The 14,768-nt window shown below is 40.3% G+C and overlaps 2 protein-coding genes across 2 annotated transcripts in view; both read left to right on the plus strand.

The window, feature by feature from the left end:
- Positions 1-14,768, plus strand: part of LOC148087376 (calsenilin-like) — a 125,032-nt gene that overhangs the window by 14,463 nt on the left and 95,801 nt on the right. The window lies entirely within an intron of this gene.
- LOC148087377 (uncharacterized) lies at positions 12,027-12,704 on the plus strand. The gene is made up of 3 exons (XM_087792613.1): positions 12,027-12,176; positions 12,239-12,406; positions 12,470-12,704. Exons 2-3 carry the CDS (start codon positions 12,248-12,250, stop codon positions 12,638-12,640), a joined length of 330 nt encoding a protein of 109 aa, XP_087648739.1. The 5' UTR covers positions 12,027-12,176; positions 12,239-12,247; the 3' UTR covers positions 12,641-12,704.

The following is a 14,768-nucleotide window of genomic DNA, read 5'->3' on the forward strand; positions in this document are numbered from 1 at the left end:
CAAAAACAAAAAATGCTTCTACTTGTTGACTTTGGGTTTTTTTTGGTTCTGGTCTGGCGGCTGAAGGGAAGTTATGTAACTGCATCTCAGCTGGAGGCACAGCCGAGCGTCGCTTCTTCTCTCCATCAGTTCATCTTGTGCAGGCTCCTGAGCTGGGGGTGCATCCGCCCCTGACTCCCCGATATAGTCCAAACCCCCCCCTGAGGAGTCCTCCTCAGCTGACAGCAGCTTCTGTTTGTAATTCATGCCTCGGCTTGTTTTTTCCTCCCGGCTTATGAATCAATCGAGCCGATCTGTCCACAGCGATGAGCTTCTTTGTGGGATTGAATCAGAGCTAAATAGCCTGTGAAGTGAATTTTCTCTCATCCTCTCCCGCTGACCTCGGGGTGCAGGATCTGACCCGGGGAGTCAGAGTTGATCCTCAAGAGTCTGTCTTTTTTGGGTTTCCTCGCGGCAGCAGCTGCGGCGTCACGTGACTCATTAGCCACTCTTGACAGAAGAATCATTGATATTAATGGTGCTGATCGAGGAGGAGAGTGTTGTGGGTTCGTGGAAGATGTGAAGCTCCGAGAGCCATTGATCGGTCGCTTCATCAATCACCGGTCAATCAGTCGGTCGGCCAATAAGATGGTCCGAGAGGAGAGTGTGTGGGGGGGGGGGGGGGGGGTACATGGACGCATCGTTATTATGTTGTTAAAGTATTAACCTTGTGGTCCAGGTCCAGGACCACAATCTTCTCCGGACCTCTCAGCTCCATATTTTCTCCTCTGTTTATCACCACTATGTCATTATCGTCTGTTATAATAAACTCATGCTTATTTCATGGCCCGCTGACCCTGCAAGGTGAACGCTGTCATCCAAGAGTGCCCCCCCCTCTCACCCCCCAACACACACACACACACACACACAACAAACCCCCAGTTCTTCTTCATCTCATCAGACTCTTTGTTTTGACTCTAGTTTGGCCCACGTTTCTGTTGAGGAGACACGACACGCTCGGAGTGTTTACACACACTGAGCCGCTTCATTTGAATAATACTCGTGGAAATTCGGGTCATGTGATGAAGTGAAAGAAAAAATGAGACGCGGGAAGAGGATTGGCTGAAAACACAATGGCGTAATGAACACAATACGTATTGTAGTTTTACTATGACAAGAAAAGGTGGAAAAACAGCTTCAGTTTTTCTGTTGTTTTATGTAATTTTTTTATTCTGTACTTCCACCTCAAATTTTTTTTTTTTTTAAGTGTTTACAAAAACACTGGTAATTAAAGGTTCTGGTTCTGAAACAGAGAAGCGTTGTAACTTGTAAATGAGGATCAGAGACTGTGAAGTAAAATGTTGTTTGATTTTGTCACCATTATTTAATCCAGAGCAGAATAACTCATTCTACCCTGTTGATGTTCAGATCATTGATTATTATTATTTACTTTATCTTTTATCAACCCTTCTGTTAAGTCAGGGTCAAGTTGACCCGAAAACGAATGTGTTTGAGGTATCCCTTGTTTTGCCTTTTTTGGTCAAGACCCAAATCCTGAGATTACACAACGGTTAAAATATGTAATTTATTTTATATCTGTCATTTTAATTGATTCATCTCATAGTAGTTCATTTATTTTATTGTATAGATATTGCCAGTGTTGGAAATAAATTATATTTAATTCGGATTATTTTGATATGCATTTTATTTGTATATTCTCCTTGTAAATCAATCTTGTAAATTTGTTTATTTTATTTTTTTCAGGCAAATATGATCATTTAAAAATAAATGAAAAATAATTAAAAAACAAATGATAAAATTCATTAAGATTATGAGGTCCCTATAAATACAAGCAGGTCTGTTTCTGGCCCTCGTGACTTTCCTCTTGACTGTAGTACAACAATAGTGTTGTACATCGCGATATTACGATACCGTATCATTTTTTATTTAACAGCAACTGTATCGATCTGTAGATTCTCCTACACCAGAGTCAAGTACTCGACAATACTACAGAGATATTCTTGTTAATACAGTATCACAATGTATCCATTACTATGTATCGTGATACGTATCGTATCGCCAGATTCTTGACAATACGTTTTCTTCATCCTAATTATTGACATTTATGTACATTTGTGAAGCTAAATCACTGGTCGTTCACTGATGGTGATCCACTTTATTTTTTTCAAATGAGCACTTCAGGCACTCGTGGGCCACATGAAGTGACTTGGCGGGGCCGGTTTTGTCCCCCTTTTTTTTTTTAAGGTCATTTCTCACCGGGTGATTTACAGGGCTGTGCCTGGTCATGAGAGGGATGAGGATCAGCTCCTCCAATTCAGAGTCAGTGAGGAGTTGAAACTCTGAATCTTCAGAGAGAAACATGAATAAGTTCAACATGCGACCTTCTGTCGTTGTCTCTGTGATCGCTTGCTTTTTATTTTCTTCTGAGAACGATTCATATGGCGGCGATGCTGCTGAACAAGCATCGACTACTTTGGTCTGAATAACCTTCAGCGAGTCAGTGTCAAACCAGAGGAAAAATGCAAGATCTGCATATTTCCGACTGTGATTAATCAGCTGGAAAAAAGACACGGACCGGGTCTAAGCTTGACCTTGTCTGACATTGTTGTGGGACCACCTGCGGGAGAGACGAACACATGTTTGGTCCCACGAACTGTACACATCCCATCAGAGGATTTGACAGGAGACACAGGAGTTGAACCTTCAACTGTCAGGACGAGTCTCTGATGGTCATCGTGATGCTGGACGGAGACCCTCGTGATCACACGTCACTCACTGTTGGCAGCGGACGTTGTTGTTTTTTCCGAGCCCACCACTGAGAGTCTGTCGGCCAAAGACTCCTCGAGCAGAGGGCGCCTGACGACACTCCTGCCCGACGCCAACATTCATCCCTCAGAGAGGCAGAAAAAACCCAAATTCAAAAGCTCATTGTGTGCAGAGGAGAATGTGGATTAGACCAGATTATAGGGAGCGGACATGTGGATGGGGATCAGGGACGCCTGGTTGAGTTTGGACGCGGTGTTTGCCGTTAATTAATGTTTGTCTTGTTTCAGTTTAATTCGTTTAATCTCAAGAGAAAATATTTACCGATTCATATTTTAGTCGTACAAAGTTGGATGAACAAAGTTTGAAGAAAAAAGACGTGCAGAGAAAAAAAAAAAACAGACCAAAAGTATCCGGGAATTTGAATGAATATTTTTATTAAGAGTATCATTCATGGTTTATTTTTCTGTCTCCTTTCTATGTCTCCTCTTGCAAGTGTTCCTTCTCCGGGTTATTCATCTGTGGTTTGTTGGGATGATTCTGCTGGAAGTAGAAGTTTGAGTAAATATTTAAGCGGCGGCTAAAAATACAGATGAACATTTTGAAAGTACTGAGAATCCCATTAATCCGTAACTACTCTGTCCTCCCAGTTCTTTTTTTTTTTTTAATTTTAATTAAAAACACACTCAAGATGTTTGACTTTGTATGAATTCAGAAGCAGAGATTGCGGTTTAACTTCATGTTGACTCAGACTAATTGAAAGAGGAGTTTCTTGTGAAGTTTTAAACCTGATGTTGTAAAATTGAGTAGATGCATGAAAGTATTAATCACATAGACACACTATTTCATTGTTATAGAGTTGAGAAGGATGGAAAGTATCAATTATTTTTTCAATTATCCTTCTTTCCATCATCTATCTTTTAAAAAAAAAACATGTTAGAGAAAACGTATGTTTTGATCACGAATCTTAACACCCGAGTGGAGAGTAGAGCTAATTCTGTAACTGACAATATAATCACAAACATAGGCTTTCATTATAATGAGCAGCAAACAAGACGACACAATCACAAAACATTAATATTTAAAGAAAAGGAAAGATACATTTGACTAAATAACTGGTGTTGACGTCTGTCATGTGTGCTAGTGACCGGCGAACCACCCGCAATTCGCTGAAGACAATGCATTCGCTAAAACCTGCCGCGTTCGTTAAAGGCCGCCGCGTCCGCTAAAAGCCGCCACGATCTCTAAAAGCCGCCGCGTTCGCTAAAAGCCGCTGCCTTCACTAAAGGCAGCCACATTCGCTAAAGGCCGCTGCGTTCGTTAAAATACGCTGCTTTTGATAAAAGCCGCCGCGTACGCTAAAAGCCGCCGCGTACGCTAAAAGCCGCCGCGTACGCTAAAAGCCGCCACGTTCGCTAAAACCTGCCTCGTTCGCTAAAGGCCGCCGCCTTCGCTAAAAGAAGCCGCATTCGCTAAAATACGCTGTGTTTGCTAAAATACGCTGCGTCTATAAAGGAGGTGGCGTTTACTAAAGGCAAACATTTTTCGCTAAATGGGGCGCCGTTTGCTAAGGACCTGTAAAGATGTCAGTGTTTGAGCTAAGCTAATACCAGATAATGGATGTCAGAGATGATGCAGGGACTTTTGATAAGATTACAGGAAATAAATGTGTGTTATCAACACAGAGATAATTAAGATAATAAGAATGGATATACAATCACAATTGTATTCATACTTCTTCTTTGTTTATGTGTTAAACTAGCATAGCTTGTGTACAACATCTTTTTCAAGCGAACGGGGGAAGGAATTTAAACGGGAAAGATGATTTTTTATTTAGACCAGACTTGCGTAAAACGCCACCATCAACCGTGTGTCTCAATGCTGTTGAACTTTTCCCCCCCTGTATTCATCTAATGCATATTTAAACATGGTTTTAAGAGAGAGTCTGCTTTCTTTTGTCTAGTTCAAGTGCATCTCTGTGAAGAGCTAACGCTCCTCTAGGGGGCGCCCCAGCGTCTATGCACGTGTGTTTTGAGAATTGTAAACCATGAAAAGAAGATATAACTATTAACAGTTTTACGTTCTTCTACTCTGACTGTAGTTTTCAGAGCCACCGTATTTACGATGATATTAAAAAATGACTCTGATTCAAGAAATGCAAGGAAGCTTCTGAACGTCTGGTGGTTATAATTTTGCGTTCAGTTTTGTTATTTTTCTGGTAATATTTAAGTATTTAATCAATGTATGTATCTGATGCTTTTGTGATGATATGGAAGGGGGGGGGCTGAAATAAAATGTAGCTCAGGGCCCCGTAATGTCTTGAGTCGGCTCTGCTAGCGTTCGTATTCAAGACGGTTCCTTCGCCGCTGAGACGTGGAACGAGCTTCACATTCTCCACCAGTCCGGTAGAAAGTCTTCTCTCACACGTCGAGTCCCTCCAGGTGACCCCCGAGGTCAGTCAGCCTCGACTCTGGCTTCTGTGTGACCCCTTAAAAAAGTCTCTCCGGTACAGCGTCCCTCGGATACTTGAGATCCCCCTCAACTCTTCTAATGGGTAACTTAACCCTCGCTGAGTCTGATTTTTGCCGCCAACGACGGTCCAGACGCGGTGACTGGCGCTGAACCCGATACAGTGTCGGGCCGAGCCACCTGCTTCAATAGCTGGACTGATGGGTTGATTCAGGACCGGATGAATAATTGAGTAGGATTTGTAACAGTAGCCGTGGAATGGGGAGCGAGAGGGGGGCCTCCTGGTGGTCACCAGCTTTTCTCCCTCGGCTCAGAAATGACGGATGAGGAGGAAGACACTTCGGATCACTCGGTATCTCGTGGTCCACCGAGCCAGATTATGGACCCGGCGAGGCGGAGAAACTGCTGTAGAACATCAATGACGGATGGAGTCGAGGGGAGATGTTTGCTGCGTGTGGACTTCATGATCCGAGGAGGTGCGTTTGAATGTTGGTTCCAGAGAGGAGGAGGAACTGATAATTGCAACATCTTCCAGAGCGTCGCCCCCCCAAGAGTATTCATTCTCTCTCCACACGAAGGCTCGCACGTCGATACACTCTTTGCCGCTCGCCCGCACACACTCGCACAGTCACACGGCGTCCATATGGGAGCGCCGTCCTCCCACGGTGATGAGCGCTGACAGCCCCACCGAGAGGCTCCAGCAGTCCAGACACAAATAGGATCCCGACCGTCTTGGCATGTTCCGGCGTCGATCCGCGGCGCTTATAGAAATAAACACAGTTCACGGCGTCTGTCATCAATATGCATGTGGATTGCAGCACTTGTTTATGCAACAGAGCATCAAAGATGTTCCTTAAGCCTTAGAAAGAAGCCGCACCAGAACCTCTTCGCAATCCTGCTGGCGTTTCCACAAACACAAACCGTGTCACGTGACGCGCAAACACTAGATAAGTGAAAGTCTTTAATTAACATTAGTTTGGTTCCGTGGGAGGATGAAGCCGGTCTCCTGGACGGTTGCTAGAAGGAGACGTGAAGTTGTTCTTAAGGCTCTGTTTACATGGATGACACACATTATCATGTGTCAAATCTACTTCGAAACATGGACTACGGTGGCCCTGAAGTGCCAAACACAGTTTTGTTGAAAAACAATCTGCGATACACGTCCAACAATTTACCGAAATAAGTCTCACGTTTAGACTTCCTACAGTGTCACTTTAAATGTACGTTTTTTGTCTCACTTTTCACTAAAATCTTATTCGGTGGATTAAGTATTTTCATTGCAGAAGTTTTATTGAAAACAAAGAAAAGATGTGATGACGATGATGATGATGATGATAAGGAAAAGGACGATGACAATGAGAATAATAATGACAATGAGATGACGATGACGATGATTAAGATGATGAAGAGGAAAAAGAGGACGATGAAAATGAGGCTAATAATGATGAAAATGAACCAATGATGACGATGATGAAGATGAAGATGATGAAGAGGAGGCAGAGGACGATGACAATGAGAATAATAATGATGAAAATGAACTGACAATAATGATGAAGATGATGAAGAGGAGGCAGAGGACGATGAAAATGAGGCTAATAATGATGAAAATGAACCAATGATGACGAGGATGAAGATGAAGATGATGAAGAGGAGGCAGAGGACGATGACAATGAGAATAATAATGATGAAAATGAAGTGACAATAATGATGAAGATGATGAAGAGGAGGCAGAGGACGATGAAAATGAGGCTAATGATGAAAATGAACTGACGATGATGATGATGAAGATGAAGATGATGAGGAAGAGAACGATAATAATTATGATTGACAATGAGATGATGATGAAGATGATAATGATGAGGAAGATGAAGATAATAATGATGACGATGAGATGATGAAGATGATGATGATGAGGAAGAGAATGATAATAATGATCATGAGATGATGATGAGGAAGATGACGAAGATGATGATGACAATGAGATGATGAAGATGATGATGATGAGGAAGAGAATGATAATGATGATGACAATGAGATGAAGATGATGAAGATCATCATACATACATGGTTATTTCCAGATTTTCTTTTGGCAAATCCACTTGATTCTCAATCTTCTCTCTGAAAAGCTGAGTAATGACTGAATAAATGAATGGATGACGATTAAAAATAAGCATTAAATCCCACGACTAGATATTTGCTCTCACACCGGCGTCTATGAAGGATTATGATTCAGTTTCATCCGCAGATTCACTTCAGCAACGACTTGAAAACGTCTCAAAAAATCTGATCCTCTGACGTGTTTCATGAGTCGTCTGAAGGTCTGTCTCTTAATCGCTTCTTCCATTTAAGAGGAATTCTGTCCAGAGACAGGAAGTGTCGATATAGTGATAGTGGTCCAGGACCGACTCCAGCTCAGGTTCTCTCTCTTGTTCCCAGTAAGAGGCAGAAAACAGAAGATCGTCTTCAAGCTGGATTTTCTCTCACTCAGTCTGCAGAGAGTCCCGGGTGGAAGAACTCATGAGTTTTTATCAAGCATTTACTGTATCTCCCTCGGCGCTGTCACTCCTCATCACCACACTCCTGCTCTTCCTCCTCCTCCTCCTCCTCCTCCTCTTCCTCTCATGTGTCCAGAAATATACCTCCTGCTCCAGCCTCCCTCACCTGCTCCTCTTTCAAAGACCCCGGCGGTCTCGCTGGAGAAGAGCTCTCTAGCTGGTGACAACCTAACTGTGTCCTGAAGAACCCCAGACAGTGAAAGAAATTGGCAACAACGAGGAGGGGTTTTGATGGACGGCCGGGTGACAGAAAGACAGCGGCTATGGGATATTGGATGAGGGGGGAAGTAGAAAAGTTTGTAGCAGAAGTTGTGAATGTTCTTCCACTGTTTAATTTAATGTGCTTTTAATGTTTTAAGATACGGCGGGTGGAGTTCCCTCCGTCACCAGCAGAGGGAGACAATCAATAAGTTACAGTAGACACGTCAGAGTTCACTATTTCGGGTTAGAATAAGTAGAATTGCATTTTTGTTGACTTGTTGAGTTATGGAAGACATGTTTTTGAAGGTCCAAATGATTGGACCAGCCCACCCTGAGTAAGGAAATGAACCAATCAGCAGCTTTTGCAAATTTTTCTCATTTTATTTTGAAATTCCATTTTTTCCATTGTTTCCCAACTGAATTAACTTGAGTTGGACCTTCATCCACATTATTTTTCAATAATATATATATATATTTCTAACTAAATATTAAAAAATTAGCCACCTCTCTTAGTGTTTAGGCTATATTAATGTTCTTACATAGTTGACACAAGATAGTTTATTCTGAAGAATTTACACCTCCGTTTTTCTAAGATAAGAGTCACATTGTATTTTGTTAAAAATCTGGATATTTATACAGGAGTATTACACTGTAATGTTGTTAAGGATATTTCTTTTTGCTGAATATCTTGTCATGAAATGCTTTGGATAAATGAGTATCTTGTTTATTATGACAACTATCTTTTTACAAGAGCACTGGTTAAGTGTCTTTTTAGTTATTCAGAATATGAATGAATGAGTTGACCATAAAATGTAGTTTATTAACAAAAGCCTCTCAGGGACGACTTAATGCTTTGTGTCAATTAAAAAGCTTTTAGCTTGTAAACCCAAGTGTTGGATAGATGAAGTGTGGCTGTTTTTCCTTTTATTCCGGTGGTTCTTTGGCTCTAAATGTCTTCTCGTCTCAATTACAAACATGTCATTTGTAGTAAATTCCTTTTTCAATATATATATATTTATTTCAGGAAATATATATATATTTTTTAACATAATTTTAATCTGGCACTGTCTTAAGCCCATAACAGATAAAGGGTCGAAAGAGGAATTTACTTTTCATTTACAATTTAAACTTAATTACATCAAATGCAAAATTAATATTAGATGTGTAATATTTCATTTTATAAATATTAGAAATATGATATAAAATCACTGTAAAATAAATAAAAACAATGAAAAGGACAAATAGGAAAAAAAAGCGGAGAACAAGATATTTAAATTAAAATATATTTGTTAATTTTATTTAAGTTAAATGTAGAGTTAAACTAGTATTACAATTGTTAAATAAGTATCGGACACATTTCTAAATGGTCAGTTTTATAGTGTGGTTTTGACCTCATGCAGGCCACATGGATGGAGTCAGAGCAACACTTTAACCATTACGTCACTGTGTTGAGCAAGTTATGATAAAAATAATGTTTTTGTTTGCGATCATTTTAATGGTTCTGCTCACTTTCCCCGGTGAGTGGACCTGAACTCCTTAATGACATTGGTTGGAGACGGTGGTTGCATTCATTCTCATCATTGCTGATGTACTTTGGTTCTTTTCGAGAAATGAAAGAAAAATGTCTCCAATTGAATAAGCAAATGCATATTTGCACTGTTGCAATGACACTTTTTACCAGCAGGGGCAGACGATTTAAAAAACCAAGTTTTAACTTCCCTAAATATTTGAGTTGATCCTCAGAAATTCTAACAATAAAAGTAAATACAGTATGCAAACTCACAGTTGTTGTTTAAGGTTTTGGGTTTCCTGCACCTGCCACTATACAGTGTACACAACCGTGTCACAACATCTGCCACCAGACAAACTCGCTGGTTCAGTAACGTTGTCAACGGTAAATATTATTGTGATCAAAACATGCTCATAACAGCCACACCTGCTTTGTAAAGTTTGAACAAATAATTGCGTTCTTGGGCAGTTCCCTTCCCTTTGAACAAGAATCATAATACTAATTGTCTGTCAGAGAGACTCGTGTGTGTGTGTGTGTGTGTGTGTGTGTGTGTGTGTGTGTGTGTGTGTGGAAATCATTTATTCTCATGTGACCCTGTGTGAACCTGTGTGAGTCATTCTTTGGTATGTGTTTTTAGTTTAAAAACAGAACAGATGCATGTCAATAAGAGGTTTTATATTAACAGACTCGTTGATCAGTAGTGATGGTTTACCAAGCAAAAAAAAAGTAAAAAAAAAAAAATTCATATTACGTTTGTTGTATTGATTATTTATGTCTGAATTTTGATTTTTATCTGAAAAACGATGGTGTTTTCTCTCAAGTTACATTAGTCTGTGAATCCTGACAAGTCAAGATGCTCGTTTCAGGTCAAGTTCCCTCGAAAAATAAACCTTTAGACCAGTGAAATTGAGTGAAACACAAACTATTGAGGATTTATTTAATTGTTTAATCTGCAGGTCTTCCTAAAAAAGTATTGGAGACTCTTGTGACTCACCATGATGTGTGGTGTATAAAAACAACACACTAGAATGCATTCTATGATTTTCTGAGACTCCTGTGTTGGTCTTGGTGTTATCTTGACTTTTAAAGTATATATTTTATTGAGTTTTGTTTTGATTGTTTAAACGCTCTGTGACCCTGGAAAAGCGCTTTATAAATATAAAATACTTACTTACTTACTTATATTTGTAGAGGCTCAGTCATTCTTGTCATCTCAACATCAACAAAATGAAAAACTGCAAATATTTTGTATTTTTTTTAATATATATTTTATATTTTGTAATATGAAAAATATTTTCAAAAGTATTGAGTGTTAAGATTTTCTTAAGATGTCTTAAAATTGTTATCAAATCAACTGCAAGCATTTGTCATCCCTTTTATGTCTGGTCTTGTAATCTTGATGGCTCCGAGGAAAGTTTAAAATCTCATCGGTCGAGAATCGAGCGATACAATCACGACAATATATGTTTGACGATATCTTGTGATACTGTAGGAACAAGGATAAGGTTTTTTTGTTGTTACTTTGACACGGGGGAAATGACGAACGTTGCCAACTAGTGGCCCGGAGGTTTAATTGCAGCACACAAATGAATAGACGCTGTCAATACTTGAGTGTTAATTATGAATTTAAAAATCAAATTATTGTGTAAAAAACTATGAATAAAAATTTCGAAGGATTTTAAAAAAAAAATATCAACACAGTGCTATTGAATATTGATACAGTATCTATTTCTAACTAGGAAGAGACCTCGGGACAGACCCGGGGACGCATTGAAGACCAGGATACCTATAAGTGTTTTCTCAGGAGAGCCAAGCTTGTGTCTTCTATAGAACAGGCCCGGGTTGAACTTTGTAGACAATAAATGCGTCATCAAAAAGTGCGTTGAACTAAAAAGTTTTACCGATCTGCGGAAGGTTGGGAAACATTTTCATCGCTTTACGGCAAAGGCTTGTCTTTGGCGTGGAAAACTGAAGATTCGAGGACCAAATGGACTGAAAAATATCTACACAAAAGATTCCCAGATGCCTTTTTGTGTCAAGATGTTTCACCCTCAGGAAGGAGTAAAACGTAAGTAAACACTCAGCTTTTTCTTAATGAGTTTTAACATTGTGAATCTATTTTTAACCCGAACAGAAAGTAGAAGTAGACATTTTGACCATTTTGACCTCTTGAGCTACTGATTTGTAGAGACTTTTAGAGTTCACATGGAAAACAAGATGTAACATCATGGACTAAAAAATATCTTCAGAAACTTTTTAGCTGAACAGCGAGTGTTTTTGGATCAAAACTTACTTTTAAAATGTTGATCAAATCATTTTATTTCAAACTGATATACAATCATTATTCATCTGCAAACCTACATTAAAGTAACCAGCAAAGTGACAATCAAGCAGACTGTACTCATGGTGGGAACATTATCTGCCGTGAACTTTACTCCTCCTGAGAAGAATGGATCATGCTGACGGATCCTCGACTCGTACAACCTGTCAGTTGAATGTTCACAATACAACAATGGGAGTATATTTAGTTGAATAATGATGCTCAGGCTTGACAAGGTGGCGCAGCCTGTTTGGGCGTGCTTCGCCACACTGGGTTCGCCACATCCTCGCACCAGCGCCGGGCTTTATAAGGAAACCTCCTTGGAGTCGGAGCGACACTCTCGCTCGGACGGCACACGGTGAGTACTGAACGTCAGGCTTGGAAATGTTACGTTTTTCCTGAACATCCGCGCTTCCGCAGGACTGCGAAATGGCTGACGACTGCAAAATGTCTGAGTTCGAGAAGGCCGTCAAAACCCTGGTGGACACCTTCGATAAGTACGCCTCGACTGACGACAAGAAGGATGAGCTCAGCCTGGAGGAGCTGAAGAAGTTGTTTGACGAACAAATCACATGCAAGGAAGTGAAGGTAAGAACGAGCCACGTTTGGCTTCATCACGAACACTATTTGACGACGTGTGTTGCTTTGTAGGATAAACTGAACGACGGCAAACTCGAACAGATGAAGGAGAGAGTGAGGAAAAGGGGAAAAAAAGGATGTAACGATCCCTTCAAAGTGTACCTCAAAGTAGTAAGCTGCATGATGAAGAAGTATCACGCCAAGAAGAACGACCTGCCCTGTGACAGCGACGACGACGAGTAGACGTCACTCACTGGAGTCGCCAACAGAAAATAAACACTGTCGAAATAAATCACTTCAGTTCTTATCGTGTGTTTTTGTCTTTTTATGGCTGGACTGCGTGAGGACGATTGGCAGAAACAAGTCGTGGAACTTTCTGAGGTTTTTATTATTTCACCATGACTTACTTACTTACTAGGATCTAAAAAACGTGTTCGTTTTACCACAAAACAACAACAACAATAACACAATGAAACACAACTCAATAACTTGTGTCGATTGGCGAAAAGTGCTGTCAAGTGTCGACGATAAGTTTCCAACGACCGGTTGCGATCAGCGTTGAAAAGTAGTAGAAGAAGAAGCTGTCGAGTCATGTCAGGTAAGTGTGTAGCAACAGTGTGTAGCAACAGATTTTTATACACTATACGTATACGCCATACTTAAATTAATGCTAAAAGATAATCAAAATATAAAGTATAAATATCTTGCTTCATCTAAGAGCTTAAACATTTGAATACACATTTACAATCAACATTTCACTCCAGACTGATACACTGTTTCAAGATGTCATTAGAGATACGACGGCGGTTATTTAAAACATCTGTTGATCTGCAAATCACACCTTAAATCGTAGATCAAAGAACGAAGCAAGACACACCCGGGAAAAGGGGGCTAAAAGACGGAAACCCCTGCCCGAGAACATGATTAGATGATTAGATTACAAGGAAACAAATTAGGAAGTTCTCTCTACTGGGGATCAGGACACAGGGAACTTGAAAGAACCATTGACCTGTACAGTTGCCGGAGGAAAGTGTGTACGGTCGCGGTCGTAAAGCTTGTATTTTGTTTGACTTGGAGCGGCGAATTATCGACCCGTGACACACTCTGAATTGTCCATCTTTCTCCACGAAGCGAAGTATAAGAACCGGAAGTGACGTTGTGTTGGAGCGACCGGAACGGACTCCGTGTTTTGACCGTTTTAAGTGTTTGATTTGAGACAGTACTTCACTGTCGTACTTTGGTCATTACAGCAACGAGTGTTTTTTTCAATACGCAAGTGTGAACATCAGTGCATTATATCAAATATCACTCCCACTACAATCTGTGTGGTTTCCATGGCCACGACACACATGCTCTGCATCGCCCCCCAAAACACACACACACTATTAGACTAAAATGCATGCGTAGTTCATGGAGGAAATGAATAAAACATTTGAAGCTCGTGAAAGACTCGTCTCAGAGTAACTTTCTTAACAACGTCCAGCCTTTCTTGAAAAGTCCTTCTTGAAAATGGCTTTGCAAGTATATCCGCGACCAGATCAAGCTCTTTAGCCATTGTGTGAGGAAAAACAAACAGTTAAATTAACTTGTTTCAGGTCCACGTGACGAGTCTCAGTGCTGTCCAATCAGAGGACATGAACGTGTCACGTGTTCAACGCGTCCAGCGTTGTGGAAGCTGCGACAAGCGTAGCTTTCAAAGCGTTGACATTGTGTCGCCAACTCGAATCTGATTGGTTAACACAATCCTGCGGCTGCCGTTGATTTCAATGAACAAGGGCCAGCTCTGAAACGACTGAAGGCCTCGGGCGACACTTGACCGGCTGCTCAAATATGATTGGATGAAAGCATGAACGTACGATCCTGGAAGCAGTGCAAGCAGGAGGAAAGAAGTGTAATGAAGAGTAAAGACTATGAGGAATGATTGAATACATATTTATGAAAAATAAACAATACAAAAAAAAAGAAGTATTTATTGTTTTGTTTTGTTTTTTGCTAAATTAAATAAATAAATGTATTTTTCTATTATGTTTAGGCCAGCAGAGAAGGCCTTGCTGGCCCTGACGGCCCGCCACTGATTTTTAACCTGTTCAAAAATGTAACAGGAAATACAGGCTTGACGTCCTTCAGACAATCTAGCCTTCAGTGTTTGTCAAATAGCAACAAGTGCACTTTAAAAAAAAAAAAAAAGATTTGCTTTTTCCTACGAGCTGCTTTTTAAATGCTACAATCAATAAATCACCTTCATCTGAAATACAATCGTTCATCATCAGCAAACGTGGATTAAGTCGTAGCAGTGAGGATTCAAAGATCCTTTTCAACTGAACCGCTCCGGATGAACTGGTTCCTAGGAAGGTCAAACCTTTTTGTAACA

This window comes from Callionymus lyra, chromosome 1 (genome assembly GCF_982586985.1).
Source record: "Callionymus lyra chromosome 1, fCalLyr1.hap1.1, whole genome shotgun sequence".
In the NCBI taxonomy this organism is placed as follows: Eukaryota; Metazoa; Chordata; class Actinopteri; order Syngnathiformes; family Callionymidae; genus Callionymus; species Callionymus lyra.